The following is a 15,714-nucleotide window of genomic DNA, read 5'->3' on the forward strand; positions in this document are numbered from 1 at the left end:
TTTTCTCAGTCTGCATTCTTCTTGAGTTCTCCTCAGTGACATTCTTTTCAGTGATATTCCCCTCAGTGACATTTCTCTCCCGTGCACCCGTCTTCCTGTGTTCTCCTCAGCAGCAGTCCCCTCAGTACTATTTCCCTCAGCCTGCATGCCCCTCCGCCTGCATTCTCTTCAGCAACATTTCTCTCCGTAGCATTTCCCTCTGCCTGTGCACCCCTCTTTCTGGGTTCTCCTTAGTGGCATTCCCCTCGGTGGCACTCCCTTCAACCTGTGCACCCCTTTGTCTGCGTTATCCTCGGTGACATTCCCCTCAGCTCGTGCACCCCTCCGCCTGCATTCACCTCAGCGTCATTCCCCTTAGCCTTTGCAGTCCGTGAGCAGACCGACCAACTCTGACTGTTCTTTCCCCTCAAGCGTGTGGGGAGCTGAGCCCAGGCCTTATCAAAGATAAAGGGCTCGAGACTAAACAGTCTTTTTATAGATGGAAGCTGGGCTCCAGAATGTGTTCTCTTCCCCCATGAGCCAAACCCCAGCCTGCTTTCAGAGCAACAAAAATAAACCAAGCGTGGGGTTTCTTAGTGGCGTGGAGTCCCCCACCGGGCTCGGTGAAAGTGAATTTCTCACAGGAGGAGAAGCTGTGCGGTGGCGGCGGCGGCGGCCATTCTGGTGGTCTGTTTCGGGGCTGTACCCTCAGTGGGCAACAGCTGCTTGGAAGTTGAGAACCGAAATGTGTTTGGTACCAAGATGTGTTCCCCACATACACACGAAAACCACACAGCAGATAGAGCCTTTCATACACAGAGAAATGCATAAACACAAACACATGGTTGGAGACACATTGTAGGGTGGACCCATACGGCCCTGCAGTCATTCACACAAATACCCCCAGAAAGACACACTAGCCAACACCACACAGACACGTAGCAGAGATGGGATACTTCAAAAATTCCAGATTCGTCCATCCATCCATCCATCCATCCATCCATTCATTCATTCAATCACTTTTACGAGCGCTAACTGTGTGCAAAGCACTGAAAAGTGCTTGGGAGAATATAACCTAATAAACAGAGACATTCATAGATTATAGCCTGCCCAGAACAAGCTTACAGTCCAAATGCTTGAAAAAAGACACACTGATATACAACACACAAGACACACAATAAAGTTATACACCCAGATTCCTAGAAAGATAGAGGAAGGTATAATGATACAGAGCTACCCGGGTCCATCAATCAATCAGTGGTATTTTTTGAGTGCTTATTTGTGCAGAGCACTGTAATAGACACTTGGGAGCATACACGACAGCAGACTTGGTAGACACTTTCCCTCCCTCCAAGGAACTTCAGTCTAGAGGATACCCTGTTACCTAGTATTCATTCATTAATTCATTATTCATTCAGAAGTGTTTATTGAGCGCTTACTATGTGCAGAGCACTGTACTAAGCGCTTGGAATGTACAATTCGGCAACAGATAGAGACAATCCCTGCCCATTGACGGGCATACAGTCTAATCGGGGGAGACAGACAGACAAAAACATAGTTCATAAACATAAGAACGAATCCTATCAGTCATATACGTGTAAAGCAGGTAAACACTGGTTTAAAGGGCCATGGTTATTACACAGTCCAGAAATACACAGTTAGAGGTACACGTCTTCAGATTCCTCCAAACCCTACCCATTCTGTTACAGAGAAAGACAAAAATATAGCAACTTTGTAATAATAATAATAATAATAATGTTGGTATTTGTTAAGCGCTTACTATGTGCAGAGCACTGTTCTAAGCACTGGGGTAGATACAGGGTCATCGGGTTGTCCCACGTGAGGCTCACGGTTAATCCCCATTTTACAGATGAGGTAACTGAGGCACAGAGAAGTTAAGTGACTTGCCCACAATCACACAGCTGACAAGTGGCGGAGCCGGAATTCGAACCCATGACCTCTGACTCCCAAGCCCAGGCTCTTGCCACTGAGCCACGCTGTACAAAAGTTGGAGAAGTAGTGTGGCCTACTTAGCTTCTAATCCCGACTCTGCCAATTGCTTGCTGTCCCATCTTGGACAAGTCACTTAACTTCTCTGTTCCTCAGTTTCCTCAACTGTAAAATAGGAATTAAATCCTATTCCCTCCTACTTAGAATGTGAGCCCCATGTGGGAGAGGGACTGTGTCCAACCTGATAAAGTTGTATCTATCCCTGCTCTTAAAATGGTGCCTCACACATAGTAAGCACTTAAGTGCCATAAAACAAATTAAACAAACAAAAAAACATGCATGCATGCCTGGTTTACTGGGGCACAGAGAGAAAGTCTTTTGTTCAGAATGATCTTCCAAGTTCCTATCTTTGAATACAAGTTCCTTTCTGCTGTGAAACTTCTTGTCCTAGGTTTTGTTGAGTCTCCTAAGAAGGGCGCCTGAAAGGAAATCCATCCTGGATAATGTCCAATCCCATTCTGAGGTCGTTGTTGATATAGGGTCGTGATTGTTATTAGAGGATTTTTCCTTCATGCTTAGTGCTCTCTTTGGCCTGCAGTTGTTGAAGATTATGGAAATATCTGTGAAAGCCTTTGGCCATTTGCCATCAGGTATAAGGAGCAGTGTAGGGAAGAAAACCTGGATATATGATAGCATTAATACTACACATCTAATATAATAGTATAATCTATAAAGCACAATATTACTATGGATTTATTATAAGTCTCTTCTTGTAATAACAATAATAGTGATGATTATTATTACAATAATAATAACGATGGCATTCGTTCAGCGCCTATGGGCCAAACGCTGGGGTAGACAGAATGATCAGGTCGGACCCAGGCCCTGTTCCCCATGGAGCTCCCGATCTAAGGGTGCTGTGACTTCTGCAGCCCCACTGTCTTGTCAGATCTCCAGAAAAGGAGGAAGGGCAGGAAGAGAGGTGCCAGAAATATTCCCCCTTTTTTGCATATAAGGAGACTGAGTCACAAAGGGGCTATTCCAAAGCAAAGTAGCGTAGGGATTGTCTCTGTTGCCGAATTGTACTTTCCAAGTGCTTAGTACAGTGATCTGCACACAGTAAGCGCTCAATAAATACGATTGAATGAATGAATGAAAGATAGAGCTGGGAACAGGGCTCCAAAGATCTGATTCCTAGTCCACTATTTGGTACGTGAGGTATCCTTTGTCAGCTCTGGGCTGTCTCCCTCCCCGGTCCACTCTGCTTCTCTGGGCACCTCAGACTGTCCTCAGGGCAGTCAGGCTGAGGGCAGAGAGTGGGGTGGAAGACTTCCAGGGCCTTCGAAACTCCATGAAAGACCTGTCTCCTTCATGCCCCAACCTCCCCCTTCACACTGCGATGGTCACTCCAATTTCCTCAGAAACCATCATCGTTATCTCCATGAAAGTGTTTCTCTGTTTCCGTTGTGTGCTCCTTGAGTCTTCAGTGTAGCCGACTCTCATTTGTGTTGTATGAGTCTTGCTTGCCTTAGGTCTGAGCTTGTGCAGTATTGAGAACAGAGTCCTCGTTCCCCGATCCTCTGATCCTCCCTCCGGAAGAGCTGCCCCACCCCGTGGGCTTTCGGTAAAGACCGTTGGTTGGATGCAGTGAGTGCCCAACTCTTTCTTTTGTGTCTCCCTCACAGGGATCTCAGCATGAACAACATCACTGAACTCCAACCTGGCCTGTTCCATCACCTGCGGTTCCTGGAAGAACTGTGAGTCGACACTGCTTGCTGTTGTCTGGCCTGGGGCGGCAGAAGAGAGGAAGGGGCAACTTTAAATGTCAGCCCCCCGCTCTGGGGAGCTCCAAGCCCGGGAAGGGGAGCCTGGGAGAGGATCCCTGGCTGCGGGGAAGTGGCAAGAGGCCGGGAGAGAAAGAGAGCCAAATTCTCAAGGAGATTTAGGACTTCACATGTCCCACCTCGGGACAGGGCGGTTACTAACACGGCAGACAACCCTGGCACAGACAGAGGCCCCTCACTTACCCCTGTTGGCCAGTTGCCAATGGCCTCTGGCCAGGAGGGAGCCCAGATGAAAGAAGAACAGAAAATAGTTCCTTCTTCCCAGGTTGGCCCTCAGATACCCATCCCCAGTTACCTTGGTTCTCCAAGCGGGGACACTGGAGCTCTGGGGGCAGGGGTGCAGAGTCCATCCCACATCTCAGGACTTCTAGAAGCTTAGTTACCCTTTGGCTCCAGGAGGGTGTGGAATTGAGCCTGGGTAGGGCAGGGCCCTCAGGGGATTGGAGGGGTGAGAGAGGAGGGGGAGGGTCCACCTACTTGATTTCCCCTCCAGGTACCTAGACATTGTCTTCTCCTCTGCCCCTGCACTGAGGTTGGGGGGAGGTACCATTTGACTGAATTTTCTGGGTTTTGGGGTGCCATGGAGGCCTTTTAACCACAAGAGATGGGCGTGAGGATGGGGGAGATGGGCATAGTTGGACAGAGGTGATTTGGAATGGCAGGATGGGCATCAGGATTCACCGTAGGTTGGGGCACTGAGGGATGTGGGCTGGGGGCTCCAAACAAAACTCCTACTAGCCCACCTCCCACTGCCCGTTTCCCCTCAGTGCTCACATTCTCTTGTCTTTTTCAGAGCTGCCCAACCTTTGTCTTCCCCACTCCGCTTAAATAGGGGCCCCAGCCTAGATAAAAGAGTTCTGGGCTGTGGACCCAAAGCCGGTACTGGGAGTCAGGACACTGGGATCTCAATACCAGCTCAGACACTTGCCTATTGAGTGACCTTGGCCATGTCTTTTAACCTCACTGGGCCTCAGTTTCCTCATCCATAAAATGGGAAGAAGCTATCTAACTACAGTGCTTAGTACAGTGCCTGGCACCAAGGAAGCGCTTAACAAATACCATAATTATTGTTATTATTATCTGCTCTCCCTCCCTCTTGGATTATGATCTCCATGCGGAACAGGGGCTGTGTCCTATCTGATAATCTTGTATTTAACTCAGGGTTTAGCGCCCTGGCCGGGGCTTATTAAATACTATAAATAATGATAATGATAGCATTTAATTTTTCCATGTCACCTCCATGCTCCTTTAAGGTAATCCTGCCCAGAAACCTCCACTCCCTACCCCACCTAGCCCCACTCCTTCCACCTCCCAATACACCCTCAGCCCTTTCCGGGTAGAGAGGTAGGCTGGCCCAACCTAGAAGAATAGCTGGTGGGGCTTTCCTGCTCACCCTTCCTTTGATGATGTCACAGCTCTGCCGGTATCCTCTCGTCCTCCCCGGAGCACTTTACTGGTGACCCGGCATGGCCCTCTTTCAGACTCCCCCCAGGTTCCCTCCGTGGGGTTTGGAGTAGACACACCCATCCTCCCGAGAAGGGTTGGATCTGGTCCCTGAACAGCCTGGGTGCTCTTCCTGCTCCAGTTTGGAGCCCCGTGGCCCCCACGGGGGAACTCACAATCAAAGGAAGTAATTACCAGCACCTCACACCCGGGCAGCCAGCGACAAACACCAGAGCCTGCCAGGGAGCTAGCAGAACCTGCCAGCAAGTGAGGGCTTCCCGGGGACAGGCTCCAACCTGCTTCCAGATCCCAGCTCTGGCCCTGAGCTCTCCCTGCCGGTGGAGGCCTGGGGCCGAGGGCAACCAACTCCCGAGTCTGGGGGGAACGGAGGCGTGTGGGAGGCCAGAGGAGGAGGAAAAAGGGGGATGGGGGATCGGTGTCTGTTTTCTTTTCCCCTTTGGTCTTCCAGAGCTTCCCCCTCTGCAGCTCTCCCAGACTGGCTTCACCTCCTTTCTCTCCGGCTTCCAGTCTCATCAGAAAATATGTGTGTCTCTCTCTCCTCTTCCCATCTCTCTTCCTTTTTTCTCCTGTACTCTCTATTCAGGCTATTCAAAATCCACAATTTCAGGGAAGGAGGCAGTCCAACTCTTCCAGTTCCTGCATTCTGGCCTGGGACCCCAAATTTCCAAGTTCTTTTGGGGAGACTTTGGATAACAAGGGTTAAAGGGAACCCAGACAGCAGCATCACTTGATAGAAAATTCTCTGGAGTGGGAGTAGGAGACCTGGATTCCATTTTTTGACTCCAGTCTCGTTGTGTTGGGTGACTCTGGTCAAGTTACTTAACCTCTCTGTTTCTTACCTAGCCAATCTGCAAACAGAAGGGCTTAATCCCTGCCCCCTTCCTGCCCCTCTGGAATATAGAGAGGGTCAGTGAGATCACTACAGGGATGTGTTCTCGGCTAGCTCCCTGCCCCCTTCCTGTCCCTCTGGAATATAGAGAGGGTCAGTGAGATCACTACAGGGATGTGTTCTCGGCTAGCTCTTGAACTCTAGGGGAAAAGCAGCCTGAAGGACTCAAGCTAGTGAACTGGGGGAGAGGTGAGTGGTTAGCAAGCAGAGGGAGGGATGGGAGCAGATGAAATGCCCTCTCACCTCAGCTAATCCTTTCTCTCCTTCTCCTTTGATTTTTAGGCGACTCTCAGGAAATCACCTCTCCCAAATCCCGGGACAAGCATTTTCTGGCCTGTACAGCCTGAAAATTCTGTAAGTAAAACAGCCCTCCCCTGTGTGCCCGCATCCTTTCACTGTCTTGTCTTGTGTGAGAAGCAGCGTGGCTCAGTGGAAAGAGTCCGGACTTGGGAGTCAGAGGTCATGGGTTCGAATCCCGGATCTGCCAGTCAGCTGTGTGACTGTGGGCAAGTCATTTAACTTCTCTGTGCCTCAGTTACCTCATCTCTAAATTGGGGATTAACTGTGAGCCTCACGTGAGACAACCTGATGACCCTGTATCTACCCCAGCACTTAGAACAGTGCTCTGCACATAGTAAGCGCTTAACAAATACCAACGTTATTATTATTATTGTGCCGTTGAGTCTTCTCCTACCCGCAGCGACGTCATGGACACATCTCTTCCAGAATGCCCCACCTCCATCTGCAAGCATTCTGGTAGTGTATCCATAGTGTTTTTTTGGTAAAAATGTGGAAATGGTTTACCATTGTCTCCTTCCGCACAGTGAACTTGAGTCTCCTCCCATGCCGTTGCTGCCCAGCACAGGTGAGTTTTGACTTGTAGCAGATTGCCTTCCCCTCACTAGCCACTGCCCAAGCTAGGACTGCAACGGGTAGGCCTCTGCTTGACTCTTCCTTCTGTAGTCAAAACTGGTAGAGTACTGGAAACTCTCCAGATGCAACCTTGAGAGGGGATCCTTTCATTATTCCAGGGTATTTCCTCTGTCTCTTCTGGCACTTTCACCTAGGACATGTCCCTTAAAATAGAAACTCCAGGTAAGAGTCTCCTGGGGGAGAGAGAAGTGATTCTTTTGCTGCCCTTCTTTCTGTTGCCCACTGAGCTGTGGCTGTTAGAAGACCACGGAGGGATAAAGTGGAAGGAGTGGGATTTGAGAAGGAATTATGGGGAAGGCCAGATGTTGTTTTTTCACTATGGGTTCCATATAACCTACTTCCGAGAGCAACACGACTCTCGCTCTGCGGATGGGAAAACTGAGGCTCCCAGAAAATAAGAATTCCATTCTGTTTTCTCCCCTTCTCTTTGTCTACTCTTCCAAGCAAACTGACCAATACAAATGGCCAGGGGCAGGTGAATCATACCCCTCAATTTATAACACTTGTGACCCGAAACAGTGACAAGATTTGGAGGAGAAGCACCAGGGGGAGAATTTTAAAGGGACTGGGCACGAGGTTGGAACCTGTCAGAGGTAGAAAGGTTCATTCAATAGTCATTCTAGCCTAGTGGGGTCGAGAGGCTGGGAGTGGTGAGTGTGGTAGAGTACTTTCCTTAGAACAGTGGCTCACTCAACTTCCCCCTCGCCCCTCCCATCACCCCAGAGTGGTCCTACGATTCCTCCCGGCCTAGACCTCTGGAATTCCCAAGGCCTCCACTCACCTCCACCACAGCTCATCTTTGAACACCGCCCTCCCTCCCTCCTCCACCCTCTCTCCCTCCAGCACCCCCCCTTCCCTCTGTCCTCCTCCCTCACCACCCCCCTGCTCCGTTTGGTGCCTCAGGGGGCCATTTTGACTCCAACCGCAATGGTGCGAATGCCAGAGTTGGCGGAGTTTCTCTGAGCCTCTACAGGCATGGGCCTGTGTCCCGGGATTAGAGAGTGAAGCGATGTTTACTAGGCTTTCTGAAGATGTGAAGGTTTGAGTCTCGTCCCTAAATCTCGGGGCTTAAGGATGAGCTGCCTCTTTCTTCTCCGCCCGCATTAGGCAATAAATCAAAGGCACGGAGTGAAACCGCAACCTGCCCGCCCCATTTCCACAAGTGGGGCCGTCAGCTTGGGGAGTGGAGGGGGTGTGCAGTGGGGGAGGGAGAAGCGGATGCTTGGGGTTGGGGCAACTAGAGTCCTGCTTGGAGAACACCTTAGTCACCTCAAGCGGAGAACCAGGCTGGAGCCTCACCCTGAGGCTACTCCGAGCCTATCTGGTCATTTTGTCCAGTCCTCTGATTCCAGGGCCGCACCCCATCCTACTAGCCAGATGGAATTTGCAGGGGCAGAAGCCAGTCGGAGGCAGGGGAGGGTCCGTTGTTGCCTAAAACCTTGGGGAGAAGGTACCCCTCCTCTCTCAGTCACCTGTCCTAAGCATCCCACTGCTCTAGGTTGGGAAATTCTTTCTGAAGTCTAACCTCAATCCCTCCCTCTTCAGTCTTAGCTCATTTCCTCTTGTCCTGTTCTCATTGGGAAAGGACGACGCAAGCAAGACTTAGAGATGGTGATTAAGTCTTCCCTTCACCGGCCTTACTTTCTGCCACCAGCCAGCTCTTCTCGAATCCTGACCGCTCCCTTCTTTTCTGGGAAAGGTGGGGTGGAGGGATGGCACTCAATCACCCACTCTGAGCACTTGGGAAATGCTTCCTCTCTTCACCTTCCCATCATCACCCTATTGCCCCTGACTCTGTAGTCCCCCTCTCTCAGGGCATCTCCCAGAATGATTGACCTTCTCTGTGGCTTCTCGCTGCCCTCCTCTGGGACATGAAGGTCTCACTGTTTGCCCAGACAGGCTGGGACTTCCCAGCCAAGCTGTCTTGTCCATTGGCCAGTTGGTGCCCTGTGGGAGATCTTGCCAAGAAGGGAGAAAGGTCAGAGAACAGCCAGGGAACGGAGAGATGGCTTGACCTTCCCACCTCTCCCATATGACACTGGGGATCACTTCACACCAGGAGCCCTTCCCCCCCTAGCTCCTGTCCCCCCATAGCTGCCCTACCTTCTGCCTTCACAGTGGCCCACAGGAGGACCAGGCTGGACTCTACCCTCATACTGTGCTCTCCAGATCCCCTTTCCTTCAAGGCCTAAAACAGCTCCTGGGGAGTCAAGGGGGATGGTCACCTTGGACCCCCACCAGAGCCCCAGTGAGGCAGTCTAGATTTCTAGAGGGGGTCTAGTGGGCCCCAGGGATGTGGAGGAATCATGGTCCCACTTCTGTACAATCTAAATTCTGGGTGTCCTCAGGAGTCTGGAAGCTCTGACCCTGTGGTTTCCCAGTTGCTCCGCAGTTTCAAAGAGAAAGTCACAGGCTGAGATCTTTAGGGCTTCAGGGCTTAGTACAGAGCTTGACTCGTGGTTAGTGCTTACCGAATTCCCTGAGGAAAAAAAGAGGAGGGGGAGCCAGGGGTCTGGAAAACAAATCTGGGATTGAAAAGCCCCAGTATGAAACCAATTCTCAACAAGTCTGCTAAGGTCAAGGAAGGAAGTGGAAGATCAAAGGAGATAGGAAATAGCTAGGTCCAGCAGGGGTTCAGAAATGGACCCTTGCTCCTCAGGGACTCTCCCCATCCCCGACTCTCCCCATCTCCCTGGATTAGGCAGGCAGAATCTACATAATAATAATAATGATAATAATAATAATAACAGTAACTGTGGCTTTTTTTAAGGGCTTACTATGTGTCAAGCATTATATTCAGTGCTGGGGTAGATACAAGATAATCAGGGCAGATACAGGGCTCTCAAGTGTTGCCTCTATCCAAAACATGAGCTAAACTAAGTGTAATAATAATAATAATAATAATAATTGTATTAAGCAACTGTTATGTGCTATGTACTTGGGTAAAGAGTCCCTATTCCACATAGGGCTCACAGTCTAAGTAGGAGGGAGACAGGAATTGAAACTCCAATCAGTCAACAGTGGTACTGAGCACTTACTGTGTGTAGAGGACTGTACTAAGTACCTGGGAGAGTAATAATAATAGTATTTACCACACACTTTACAGAGAGCAGGGGTAGATCCAAGATAATCGGTTCCTGTCTCACACAGGGCTCATATTCTAAGTAGGAGGGAGTAGGATCTAATTGCCTCAGTTTTCAGAGGAGGAAACTGAGGCACAGAGAAGATAAGTGACTTCTAGTCAGACAAGCGGTAGAGCCAGGATTAGACTCCTCTGATTCGTAGGCCCGTACTCTTTCCTCTCGGCCACATTGCTTCCCTTGTTCCCAGGGGATCTCGGGACCAATCAATCAATCAGCCAATCAATCAATCACTTATTGAATGCTTACTCTGTGCAGACACTGTATTAAGCACATGAGAGAGTACAATAGCCTTAGTAGACATGATATTTGACCTCAGGGAATTTTCAAACTGGGGGGAGAGACAGGCACTAAAATTAATTTCAGGTAGGGGGAAGAAAAAAACCTCTTGGATCCCGGGGAGCCTCCTGCAGCGAGGAGAGTGGATCACCCCTCTAGAAGAGCTGGTCCAGAGAGGCACCAAACCAGAGATTTAAGGGATCACCTGGATCTGGACCCTCAATCAGAAAGCCTCATCTTCCCTCCCAAACCCGGTCCTCTCCCAGAATTCCCTATCACCGTCGATGGCACGACCATCCTTCCCGTCTCTCGGGCCCGCGATCTCGGTGTCATCCTTGACTCGTCTCTCTCGTTCACCCCACACATCCTATCCTTTACCGAGACCTGCCGGTTTCACCTCTACAATATCGCCAAGATCCGCCCTTTCCTCTCCACCCAAACGGCTACCTTACTGTTACGGGCTCTCGTTATATACCGGCTGGACTACTGTGTCAGCCTTCTCTCTGACCTCCCTTCCTCCTCTCTGGCCCCGCTCCGGTCTATTCTTCACTCCGCTGCCCGGCTCATCTTCCCGCAGAAACGATCTGGGCCTGTCACTCCCCTTCTTAAACAACTCCAGTGGTTGCCTATCGACCTCCGCTCCAAACAAAGACTCCTCACTCTAGGCTTCGAGGCTCTACATCACCTTGCCCCTTCCTACCTCTCCTCCCTTCTCTCTTTCTACCGCCCACCCCGCACGCTCCGCTCCTCCGCCGCCCACCTCCTCACCGTCCCTCGGTCTCGCCCATCCCGCCGTCGACCCCCGGGCCACGTCCTCCCGCGGTCCCGGAACGCCCTCCCTCCTCACCTCCGCCAAACTGATTCTCTTCCCCTCTTCAAAACCCTACTTAAAACTCACCTCCTCCAAGAGGCCTTCCCAGACGGAGCTCCCCTTCTCCCTCTACTCCCTCTACCGCCCCCCCTTCACCTCTCCGCAGCTTAACCCTCTTTTCCCCCCATCTCCCTCTGCTCCTCCTCCTCTCCCTTCCCATCCCCTCAGCACTGTACTCGTCTGCTCAACTGTATATATTTATTACCCTATTTTGTTAATGAAATGTACATCGCCTCGATTCTATTTAGTTGCCATTGTTTTTACGAGATGTTCTTCCCCTCGACTCTATTTATCGCCATTGTTCTCGTCTGTCCGTCTCCCCCGATTAGACCGTAAGCCCGTCAAACGGCAGGGACTGTCTCTATCCGTTGCCGACTTGTTCATTCCAAGCACTTAGTACAGTGCTCTGCACATAGTAAGCGCTCAATAAATACTACTGAATGAATGAAAGCCAATTGGGTCTGGGTTGCCCCAGGTGAGCCCACTTATCTCCCCTCCCACTCACTGCAGCCACACCCCTCGTGCAGAGGCAGGATCTTCAAAGTTGGGGTTAGGGGCAGCTGCTTCTTTAAGTCCTCTATGGGTGGGGGTAATTGGCTGTACTGCAGAGAGGGAAGATTTCATTCCCTACCTAAGGTCATACTTGCACCACCTTAGATGGAGCTCCAGAAACCAGCTGCTTTACAAGACCCAAGTGATGAATCTGTGAGCGTTGAATTTTCTTTCTTTGTGGCTCAAGAAACTGCTTTTCTCCCATTCCAAGCGTTTCCTGGTGGGTCTGAGCAAGAGGCAAGGGGTCATGAGAGTTTGAATCTTGCCATTATAGAGCTGACTGGGGAATTCAAGGCCAGGTTCAGATGGGGGAGAACACCAGCAATTCTGACTACTGGCTTTATACTCTGCTTATTAGGTCGTAAGTTACTTGAAGGCCGGGACTGCGTCTTAAACTTTTGTCTAAACCTGTTCTCCTTGCAGGATGTTGAGCTAAGGAAAGCCTGTGGTACAGTACACACCCCGAGTCTCAGGCTGTGCCTGTACAACTGATTATTTGGGAAGGAGCACAGGCTGGGGAGTCAGAGATCATGGGTTCTAATTCTGGCTCCGCTACTTGTCAGCTGTGTGACTTTGGGCAAGTCACTTAACTTCTCTGTGTCTCAGTTACCTCATCTATAAAATGGGGGTTAAGACTGTGAACCCCATGTGGGACAACCTGATTATCTTGTACCATTCTCCCCACCCCCGACCCCAGTGCTTAGAACAGTGCTTGGCACATAGTAAGCTCTTAACTAATACCATCATTATTATTACTGCATCACACTGTATCCAGATGCATGTTGTCAGAAGAACATGCTTTTATTCTGCTGTCGCCTCTATCCAAAACATGAATTCTAGCCAAACTAAATGTAATAGTAATAATAGTAGTATTAATCAGTTGTTATGGGCTATGTACTTTGATAGATGATCAGTTGTTGTCTTACGTTGTCGAGTTGTGTCCGACCCATAACGACACCATGGACACATCTGTCCCAGAACGTCCCGCCTCCATCTGCAATCGTTCTGGTAGTGGATCCATAGAGTTTTCGTGGTAAAAACATGGAAGCGGTTTACCACTGCCTCCTTACGCGCAGTAAACCTAAGTCTCTGCCCTCGACTCTCTCCCATGCTGCTGCTGCCCAGTACAGGTGAGTTTTGACTTGTAGCAGACTGCCTTCCACTCTCTAGACACTGCCCAAGCTAGGAGTAGAATGGTATAATAATAATGTTGGTATTTGTTAAGTGCTTACATTGTGCAGAGCACTGTTTCAAGCGCTGGGGTAGATACAGGGTAATCAGGTTGTCTCATGTGAGGCTCCCAGTTAATCCTCATTTTAGAGATGAGGTAACTGAGGCACAGAGAAGCTAAGTGACTTGCCCACAGTCACACAGCTGACAAGTGGCAGAGGCGGGATTGGAACCCATGATCTCTGACTCCCAAGCCCCGGCTCTTTCACTGAGCCACGGTATACCTCTGCTTGACTCTCCGTCCCATCATCCCGACTGGTAGAGTCCTGGAAACTCTCCAGGTACATCCCTGAGAGGTGTGGATGATCAGTCAAAGTCTCTATTCCACATGGAGCTCACAGTACAAAAGGGAGGGAGAACACATTGCCCACTTTATCCCCATTTTACAGATGAAGATACAGAGGCACCGAGGGGCTGACTGAGGTGCCCAAGGCTATACTGCAGGTCAGTGGCAGAGCTAGGACTGCAACCCAAGTGTCCCAGTCCCATGCCATTCTACTAGGCCCTGAATACTCCATAAGCCCCCACTACTGTGTTCTGAACGCAGAGGATGCTCAATCGTTGTTGGTGATAATGAAGATAAGGGCAAGATAGCTCCAGTTCAGTGGCCTACTGCAGAGAGTGGAGAACCTTTCCTCGATGCAGAACCATCCTGCTTTTCACTGGGCACGTCCTCTCCCTCACCTCCCTCTTCATAGCCAACAGACGATCATTCCCTACCTTCAGAAGCCTTGTTAAAACCACATCGCCTCCAGGAGGCCTTCCCCGACAACCCTCATTTCCTCAACTTCTTCAATGTCAGCCTTCCCCCTACCCTATAATCACCTTGTCAGCAGGGAATAGGTCTACCATCTCAGTTGTATCGTACTCTCCCAATTGCTTAGGACGGTACTCTACGCACAAAGGGTCCTCAATAAATGCCGCAGATTTACAAGGAAGATGTCTAGATGTCATTCAGGCACTATGATGGTCAGTCAGTCATATATATTGAGCGCTTACTGTGTAAATCTAAGAGAAGCCTCAGTGACGGTGTAGGAGTGGATGAGGTCATTCGGTCAATCCTATTTATTGAGCGCTTACTGTGTGCAGAGCACTGTACTACTGTACTAAGTGCTCGGAAGAGTACGATACAACAATAAACAGATTTCTTGTCCACAACAAGCCTACAGTTTAGAGTGGGGGAGAAGAGACATCAAAACAAATAAATAAAATTACAGATATGTACATAAGTGCTGTGGCACTGGGAGGGGGAACGAGCAAGAGGAACAAGTCAGGGCATCACAGAGGGAGTGGGAGATGAGGAAAGGCAGGGCTTAGTCTGGGAAGGCCTCTTGGAAGAGATGTGCCTTCAATAAGGCCTTGAAGTGGGGAGAGTAATTATCTGTTAGATTTGAGGAGGGAGGGCAGTCCAGGCCAGAGGCAGGACATGGGCTAGGGGTCAGAGGTGAGTTAAGTGAGATCGAGGCACAGTGAGAAGGTGTGCTAAAGGAGCGAAGTGTGCAGGCTGGGTTGTAGAAGTAGAGAAGTGAGGTAGGAGGGTACAGGGTGAAGGAGTGCTTTAATGCCGATGATGAGTTTTTGTTTGATGTCGAGGTGGATGGACAACTACTGGAGTTCTTTGAGGAGCTGGGTGACATGTTTGGGGTCTCTCTGAGTGAGAGGAGGAGAAGAGATCAGACAGGGGAGGTGTGTTGGCTTCCGGGTAAGATGGCTTGGGTAGTTAGAAGAATGGAGAGGTGAGGTCTAGGAGGAGGGAGGGCAGTCAGAAAGAAGAGAGTTGGGGAGCTGGAAGCTGGAGGGGCAGGGAAGATGTTGGCACTGAGTCCCTGGCCCTGAGCCTTCTGGACATCCCCAGCATGTTCTGTTGGACATGTGCTGCCTGGCCCTGTGATTTCTCCTTGGCAGACTCCACAGGAAGCGCAGCAGGGAGTGTGGGGAGTGATTCCCGGGGAAGCATCGGGCACAGCATCAATACCCCTTGCTTGTCCACCAACATCCCCGGCCCCTCTGAGCTGGATCGCGCACCATCGGAGGGGAAGGAGTCAGAGCCCTCCTCTCTGGCACCAGCAGCAGGTGATGTGGGCAGGGAGGCAGTGGGGGATGCTTGGCCTTGGGGAGGGTTTGGGGACAGATCACTGGAGGTTGAGGTGAATTGACAGGAGAAGGTGCTGGAACATTTCTCAACAGGTTCACCTTGACCATTCCTCTGCCTCCAGACTATAGTGGGTCATTCAGTGTGGCCCCCAGCCCAAGAGAGGCCCCCCCTTCTCGGTAATATCTTTTGAGTGCTTACTATGTGCAGAGCACTGTACTAAATGCTTGGGAGAGTACAATACAACAGAACTAATAGACCTGTTTCCTGCCCTTGTAGACTGTAAGCTTGTTATGGGTAGGGAACCTATCTGTTAAACTGTACTCTCCCAAGCTCTTAGTATGATGCACAGTAAGCACTCAGTAATTATGATCGACTGACTGACTGCCCATAATGATCTTACATTCTAGAAGGGAGAAGTTGAGGCAGGGGGAGTGGATTGGGGCTGGCAAAAAATGGTACGAAGCTGCCCACAGTGGGTGACCCTGGAC

The 15,714-nt window shown here is 50.2% G+C and overlaps 1 protein-coding gene and 1 non-coding gene across 2 annotated transcripts in view; one reads left to right on the top strand and one right to left on the bottom strand.

Moving 5' to 3' along the window:
• Positions 1-15,714, top strand: part of LGR6 (leucine rich repeat containing G protein-coupled receptor 6) — a 141,897-nt gene that overhangs the window by 28,129 nt on the left and 98,054 nt on the right. The window contains exons 2-3 of the mRNA XM_029068430.2: positions 3,615-3,686; positions 6,409-6,480. Coding sequence (XP_028924263.1) covers positions 3,615-3,686; positions 6,409-6,480 — 144 coding nt within the window. The remainder of the gene's footprint in view (positions 1-3,614; positions 3,687-6,408; positions 6,481-15,714) is intronic.
• On the bottom strand, positions 7,002-7,139 carry LOC114813595. The gene has a single exon (XR_003761312.1). It is a non-coding gene; the product is annotated as a small nucleolar RNA SNORA7 (small nucleolar RNA).

Source organism: Ornithorhynchus anatinus, chromosome 7, assembly GCF_004115215.2.
Source record: "Ornithorhynchus anatinus isolate Pmale09 chromosome 7, mOrnAna1.pri.v4, whole genome shotgun sequence".
NCBI classification, from domain to species: domain Eukaryota; kingdom Metazoa; phylum Chordata; class Mammalia; order Monotremata; family Ornithorhynchidae; genus Ornithorhynchus; species Ornithorhynchus anatinus.